The 7,866-nt window shown below is 43.8% G+C and overlaps 1 protein-coding gene across 3 annotated transcripts in view; it reads right to left on the bottom strand.

The window, feature by feature from the left end:
* Positions 1–387: 387 nt before the first annotated feature.
* lepr (leptin receptor) overlaps positions 388–7,866 on the bottom strand; it is a 49,691-nt gene continuing 42,212 nt past the window's right edge. For all 3 annotated transcript variants that reach the window (XM_030433806.1, XM_030433805.1, XM_030433807.1), the window contains 9 exons: positions 7,440–7,594; positions 6,226–6,379; positions 5,929–6,011; positions 5,633–5,846; positions 4,417–4,599; positions 3,300–3,383; positions 3,093–3,186; positions 2,542–2,617; positions 388–2,414 (listed from right to left, as the gene is read on the bottom strand). In XM_030433806.1, coding sequence (XP_030289666.1) covers positions 1,497–2,414; positions 2,542–2,617; positions 3,093–3,186; positions 3,300–3,383; positions 4,417–4,599; positions 5,633–5,846; positions 5,929–6,011; positions 6,226–6,379; positions 7,440–7,594 — 1,961 coding nt within the window. In that variant the 3' untranslated portion in view covers positions 388–1,496. The remainder of the gene's footprint in view (positions 2,415–2,541; positions 2,618–3,092; positions 3,187–3,299; positions 3,384–4,416; positions 4,600–5,632; positions 5,847–5,928; positions 6,012–6,225; positions 6,380–7,439; positions 7,595–7,866) is intronic.

The following is a 7,866-nucleotide window of genomic DNA, read 5'->3' as shown; positions in this document are numbered from 1 at the left end:
CTGACTCTTTATTTTGTTTTTCCTACATTATCTTAGCAGTCAACATCAAGCGCCATACGGTACATCATTTGATTCGGGGGAACCTTGTAAATCAGTCTGTTTAAATTTTAAGTCCACATTTTACATTAGATTTGTAAAAGAATGGATGAATTTGCCACAATTTTTATAAAAATGCCTGTCAGAATTTTATTTACACACTATGAACTCACAAAACCTCATGATTTTTTGTCTACATCTGACCTATCATATATTAATTATTATATAATTATAACAGGTGTGATCCCATATTTCCCTCACTGACCATGTTGGTGCACTTGCAGAGTCAATATGAGGGTTATTAAATCACAACACAGACTGTTATTGGTCAGTTACATGAACCAGACACGCTCACAATAAACACTTTATTTTCACCATGAAAAATAGACAATATCTCAATTTACAATAAACAATTTTTGTCAACAATATTTTAACGTTTTCCTCCTAAATCTCCGCCTCTGGTTTCAAATATACATTCTTTAGTCTTTTAGTTACACCAGACAGCAGGTGTTAATGCAAACGGCCAAACACAGAATACACAGGCATCATATTTATTACCCACAAAACACAGTACGGCACAAAGTATAAAAAGACATTCTTTGGGTTGGTGGGTGACATAGTCCATGCAGATGTTGTTGCGCAAGCTGCCAGTGAATGCAGTAAATTCTGCGCCCAAAGAGATCACCTGCGGTTAGTCACAGACTACATCTGTTTTCATCGTTACATAACTTTGTATCGAGATCCAAGATTTGCCTTCACTTCACAGTCTCGTGTGCTTTGATGAAACCAAAACTGTGCAGATTATGTGCCTTCTCTCTCTCGCTTTCTGTGCGGGTATTTATTCTCTTTGAACCCCTTTCATGTTTCACTTCAAATGCAGCTGAAACAACTCCGCAGAGAATGAAACACGGCATGTTTTCTACACGATGCTGGAGGCAGATGAGCGGATGAAGGAACAGACAGCATTATGGCACACTATTTATGTGCGTCGAAGGTACGACCACCTGTGAAACGTGCTGTATGTGTCAGATGTCTGAAGCCACAAGATGCTTGCTGTCTCTATTAGCTCCATCCCTGCGTGTACAGTCTGCCTGCTGCTCTCAGTAACCCCAGATTATTCCCGTAGGCTTGCCTCATGTTCAGTGTTCTCAGCACGTCCTCTGCACCAGTAACCGATGTCAGAGAAGCAGTTTGGCACAGTTGAATCTGGGTTTTGAAACCCTCTAAAGAAAGAAAGAAACGCCTACAAATGAGGCTTGTGCCCTCCTGACGTCTTTTACCACCGAACACAATAGCAGCGTTGATGAAAATCAATTTGCATTCATACATACTACGTCGAGGTATTTTTACACTTGCAGGTCCACACCTCACTATGTCTGAAGGAACATGTTCAAATCTGCTTTGGTAAATGCTGAATCGGGACACAGTCCACGACACAATGGATTCAGATGTGCACATGTTCATTTGAAAGCGGTCTGTGCGAGGCTCGCGGCCGGGGCGTCCTGTGGTTGAGCTGCGACCTGCCTCGTGCACGGAGCAGTTCTGAACTGTGGCATGTACAGCAGAGAGAAGCCGCGTGGCTCGCTCGAGTCCTCAGCGCCGAGCAAAGGGTGCGACTCCACGGGGCAGTCCTCTCTGCTCAAGACTACACTTTTAAGTAGCTCAGCTCTTGTCTCTTCCTCTCTCTCCTCCTCACCTTCCTCGCTGTCCTCGTCCTCGGCTCGATAGTCCATTCCTAGATAGTACAAGTCCTTCTCCTCTCTCGCCTCCTCTCCGTCTTCTTGCTCTGATGTTTCTGAAAGCTCCTCCACGGAGTTGTAGGAGCAGGAGCGCCGCGGGTCGTCCAGCTCCCACAGGCCACCGTGGAACGAGCCGGAAATGTCTGAGTTGTTGGCAGAGAAATTGCCCTCGTCGCTGGAGCTGTTGCCACTACCATCCTTGTAGTGGAGATGAATGGGCTGCTGCTCCTGCTTGGGACGAGAGAGCAGCACGGTGGCGTACGTGACTGAAGACTGAGCAGAGCTGTCTGTGCTGCCTGGGGGCCGCTCTGCCGGGGGGGCGTCCAGCTGTAACTCATCCAGCACTGGGCTGGAGCTGGTTAAAGCATCCAGATTAAGTGCAAAGGAAGGAACTCCGCATCCCTCCATGGGTTGGGTTTGGTCTACCTCAGAGTCAAACCCTGGAGGGATGGAGATAGATAGGGCAGAGGCTGGGTCTGGAGTTAGGAACACACGCGGGGCTTGGACTAAAGCTGTGGTCAGAGCTGAGAGTTCAACTTTGTCCACTATGACGACTTTGGAAATGTTCTCGGAGGGCAGGAGCAGCGGCCAGGCTGAGAGGCCTTCTGGAGGCCGGAACAGGTGGTCAAAGTTGTCGGCCTATAAAGACACGAAAAAACACTTAAAGTACAGACTCAGTAAATAACCATGCAAAAGAATCCAGGAGCAATGAGCATATAAATGAATGTTTGGATGCATGTTGCTCTGGTTTTATGTTATTTTTTACCTTTTTGAAGTCGAGTCCTTTGGCCCAGGAGCACTTGTTTGGGTTGGGCACATCCTTCCACACAATCTTTTTCATCCTGGGTAGAAATACAGCAGACATTTAGGTTCCATCTCTGTGTCTAAAGGCTCCCTCCCTCCCCTCAGCTACCATCAAGTGTAATTACAACCCTGTGACCTGTTAAATGTCACACTGCTTACTTTTCATGGCGGTGTCCCTGCTCTCTAAATTAGACTTCATCCCGGAGATTTATATCATTAATCATTTCCTAAAGGTGTCGTAGTAAAACACTAATTGGATGTACATAGACGTAGTGTGTACCATTAGTATTGTATCTGGTGCAAGGTTTAAAAAAAAAAACAAGATGAAAAACGTGCAGAAAGTAAATCGTCTGTTGTAAGACAACATATTGCTGTTGTAGCAGCTACTAAAACACCCCAAACTCATTTAGTATCGGACATTTTACACATTCATTCTCTGGCTGCAGCACGTTTTTTGACTGAACATCGTTACTTGTACAAACGTCTCTTTTTTCACTGAGCAGGAGCTCTTACTGGTTTTGGGAGAGGACCAGGGTGACAAACAGGACGATGGAGAGGAAGGAGATGATCATCAGCATCATGTACGCTGCAGGGTCTCCTCTGGTGGCTGTGGGAGTTAGCAAATACACATCAGACCTGTAGTTAAGGATATAATGACTGTGCTGGCATTGTATAATTCTGAAACACGCCGAATAAAATAGCCAGTGAGCTGGTCCATACCTGTGGCGTACACTGGCTCCCCCTCTCCGTCGGCAAACACAGGGTACAAGTAAAAGCCCGACTCCTCAGAGCCAAAGAAATCACCTGAAACGATGCGATGAAATCATGTTGGCTTAGCATACTTGCTCTTTTACAGTATCACATACTGGTAAATGGGAGAATGTTTGCATTTTTTAATTGCTTTCTATCGCCAATGTGTGAACTTATTGTGTCATAGCTCAGGCAGTTGTCCAAAGGATGTGCCGTATATGCACGCTCCCGAGTGCTCTTTCTATCTCGTGTGCAACACTAGCTAACATTAGCTTAGAAATGGAGCCTGCTAATTACAACGAACATCCAGGACCCACCAAAATACAGAGTCCAGAGTCATGGCTAACATTAAAGCAAAGCATGTGAAATACACTGGTCAAAACAATTAAGGGAACACTTAATCGTCACAGTCAGTTTAACTTCAGGGATCCAGCCCTTGATGGCTCGATCATTTGGGATTCCATCGACAGTTGTTCCGTCATTTTGTTCTCAACAAATTATACAGTGTATCAGTAGAGATTATCAACTTTAACAATTTGTTAATCAATAACTGAAGTGTTACCTGAATGTTTTTGAAAAGTGTATATTGTAACATTGTGGTGTGTTGTGCTGGGTAATGTTCAACTCTTTTTGAGCCTTTCGGAAATTGGGGCCTTCAACAGTCCTCTTTTAAGATCACCAGTGACAAAGTTGGAACACGACTGTTTTGATAGGGCCACGTTTCTGTCCCTCCTGGAAGCACTGTCACCTCATGTTACCCACCACGATGAAAATATTTATTCCAACCATTGGATTAAGTGTTTACATGGTTATTAGGTGCGAATACTTTCTTATTGAACAGAAATGGCGAGATCCGATCACGCGTGTGGTGGTTTCAGGAGGAATTTTTATTCTGATTGGGCCCCTACCTGATTATTAGTTCAATATTAGCGCTCACGTAACTGTTGCCAGTGCCGAGAAGTAACACGACGCTGACTGCATTTCACTTTAAAGCCAACAGTGTCATTAATAACAATCATTATAGTGATTTTTACTGTTAAATTGAGAAAGAAAAAAAAAGATAAACACAGTGAAGAGATCACGTCACCTCTCAGATAGATGGGACGATCAGTGTAGGGCAGTCTGGCCCACATGTGTCCACTCTGGCCTTTGTGATGAGACCACTGGACCACCATGGACAGGGGGACAGAGTTGTTGTCCAACAGAGTCCAGGACAGAGACACGCAGGTGCTGTTGATAACCAACACGCTGAACGAACTCACACAGCGACCTGAGAGCACAGACAAGAAATATACTGACTGAATACGATGTTTTCAGGTGACTCCAGCTGTTGTGGTTCAAGTTATTACGCACAAAATAATCACAAAGGTTTACACATCTCTGCTTCTCTACTTTTTATAATCTCCCCGTGACTACTGGAGGGACGAAACACCATTCTGCAGGAAGTAATGTTCCTCTCATTGGTGTTTTGATGGTGATGGTTGATGGAGAGCAACAGCAACATCAGTGGATGAACTCTGCTGCTCACAAGCTTGAAAACACATTTTCTCAGAATACTTATGGAAACACGTCTAACAAACATGTTCTGTGAAATAGTTTTCCCTGAATCGTGGGTATTGGGCGAGAGCAAAACAAGTGTTAAAAATTGTTCTTGCTGTGCTGTGTTGGATTGCTGCAAATAGCATTTACAACACTCAAGCTAATGGCAGCGAGGCCTCAATTAGAGCCTTTATGGGCTCTCCAGGGACACGTGGTTTAAGCGTGATGCCTAAGTGGATGGCCGTTCGTGTCCTCAGCTTTGACGTACATTTTTCAAAAAAGGAAAAATCTGTCGAAACGGTAAAAACAGGTCTGAAGCTTTGTATTTTCTCAGCTCAGTAACCTTGAAGAGAAACATATTATTGAAAAGTGAGTAACAAATATCAGAAAAACACAAAACTGCGATATTTTACACAGTTTGGAGAGAATGAAAAAATATCACTGAACAAAATCTGCATTTTTTAACAGCATTTCTTTTTATTCAAGTGTACCACGAGTCAGACCGGTTTCATAATCACGTTTATGTTTAATCAATACTGTGTGTTACATGTCTGTATATCCTGGTCATGCATGCAAGTATTTAATTATTTTCATGTTCAATTCATAATACTTGGGATAGTTAGATGTGGAGGTGCACTGCAGCAGTGAAATAGATTCAGTGTATGCGTAAGAGAGAATCTGGTTAATACTTTCTTGTAACAAAAGAGAAATTAAACATCTTTCCATGCAGTTGTTTCAAAGCCAATCCATCCCTTCACACTTACGTTTGGGCTGCCTCTCCAGCGTCATGTTGATATTGTGGGCCGAGCTCCCCAGACTATTGTAGGCCTCCACAGTCACAGTTTGGAGCATCTGGTTCCACTCAAAGCTGTAGGAGGACGCCAGGTCGATCTGTTCCCTCGTCACAGAGCCACTGGAGGTCTGGCGCTGCACAATAAATCCGTCCACACAGTAAGAGTGCCCCGATATTTGGAGACGCTGGGGGAAACAAGCAGGAAACATTTTCAGTCCCACGTCTTAATTACAACACCAGAAAATGTTAGTGTTGGTGTTTGTGTACCTCAAATAGCAGAGAGACATTAGTCTGGTTTCTGTATGGATCGTCCTCAAGAGTTCTCCAGAAATCCGGACCACGTTCAGGAGCTGAGGGGGAGACGGACAAATGCATCACATGACAGCTTTCACCTCTGATGGCGTGATGTGACGTGTGTGCCATTTTCCATTAGAGCTAAAATCAGAAGGTCAAATGTAATTTAAAAAGGTCACATCAGGCATCAAGCCGCATCTGTCATTATCTTTGAAAGGTTTAGTGTTATTTGATGTGTTTCAGAGTGAAACGAATGGCGTTCACCATTACCTCTGCTGTTTTGAGGTGTGGAGTAGACCGAGTCGCTCCATTCGCTCCAGTAGCCGGTGCCGTTGGTGTGCATGCAGCGTACCTGTACCACATACACCCGGCACATGTCGGACACTGTGACCTCCCCCAACGGCACCCTCACTGGACTCTGGACCTGCAGGGCGACATTTCTCTTAGTGCTCATTTTAGATGAAGGAAAATAAAGGAATCGGGAAATATTTGATCCGCGGAGAGGACATTTTTTAATCTGTCGACCAACTTCATCAAAGCTACCATTTCCTTCTCTGTCATTTTGAAGAATGTTTTAATCAGAGGGCAGGAACATGTTCTCATATCAGAGCATGTCAAAGTGACCAGCTGAGTTCATATCAGAGCATCCCGTGTTATACAAGGAGACCTGGGACTTATTGACCAGCAGAGTCCTGACCTGAGTGACTTCTAATAACTTTCGTCTTGATGGATAAACATCTTTCTTCCAGGTTGAAGAAAAACAATTAGATGTAAACCATGGAGTTGGTAGAGCGTGTGCCCCGTGGGGATGACATTTTTAGAGGCCAAAAAGGAAGTTAGCATTGCCCCGACTCCCTTGACAAAAGGACTGTGGGATTTTTTCATTTGAATTTGGATTATTGCAGAAAACAAACTCTGTAGCAAACAGAAGTTTATAATATTTGCACTTTTGTTCTGCAAGATAATCCTCATGAAAGACCACTTTCATGATTTTTTTATAAAATCACCATGGTGCTTCCTAATACACTTTACTGTAAATTAATCAATCTACTGGTTGAAAAGTCTGCAGTCTCATTTAGCCACTTGTTAGCAACTGCTTTTAAAGACACATTAAAGATTCAAAATGATATTTTATGTCGTAGAGCCAAACTTGAAAATCTCTTAAGCTCGTGTGAACCATCCATCGATTATCTGTTACCGCCTGTTTGCTGTGAGGCGGTAGCGCTAGCCACCGCGTCACCGTGCTGCCCTCGTGTGGACCGCAGACCTCCAACCAAAAACCCATTGAGACAGAAAGTGGAAAAATGCAAACTTATTTTCAGGCTCTCTATGACCTAATAACTGCAAGCATACTGATGTTTAGAGGGTTTGCAATGTTCTGGAGGACATCCCCACTTTACCGTTTCGATGATTAGTTTTCAGTAAAGGTTAGTTAAATGCCGTCCATAGTGCCTGTAGTGCCCGCGGATGGTCAACAAGCTCACCTTCCACTCTGGCTGGGCTCTCACAGTGGACGGCGAGTGGTACCGAAACTGACACTGGAGCCCCTCGACCGGCAGAGACGGAGGCTCCCACGTGACAGCCAGGACCCCGCTGCTCCGGCTCACTGCCTTCACATTAGTGGCTGTGTGAGGTTTCACTGCAGAGGGGAAACGGCATTCATGAAGAAGACTGTGAGTTTGTCTGTCACACCTTTTCCAGTTGTTCTGTGATGAATATGAATCATTTCTTTAAACTCACTATCCAAATGTTATCTTCAAGCACACTATTTTTTTCCTATAAATATTTAATCCAGCAATGGCTTCCTTTGAAGTTCCATACTCATTTGCCTTAGAAAAAAAAAGAAGCTGTTTGATTCATAAATAAGATTAAATATTCCAGATTATTTCGAATATCTCAGTTAAACAGGAA

This window comes from Sparus aurata, chromosome 11 (assembly GCF_900880675.1).
Source record: "Sparus aurata chromosome 11, fSpaAur1.1, whole genome shotgun sequence".
In the NCBI taxonomy this organism is placed as follows: Eukaryota; Metazoa; Chordata; class Actinopteri; order Spariformes; family Sparidae; genus Sparus; species Sparus aurata.
The sequence above is the reverse complement of the archived record's forward strand: the minus strand, read 5'-3'. Positions and strand labels throughout refer to the sequence as shown.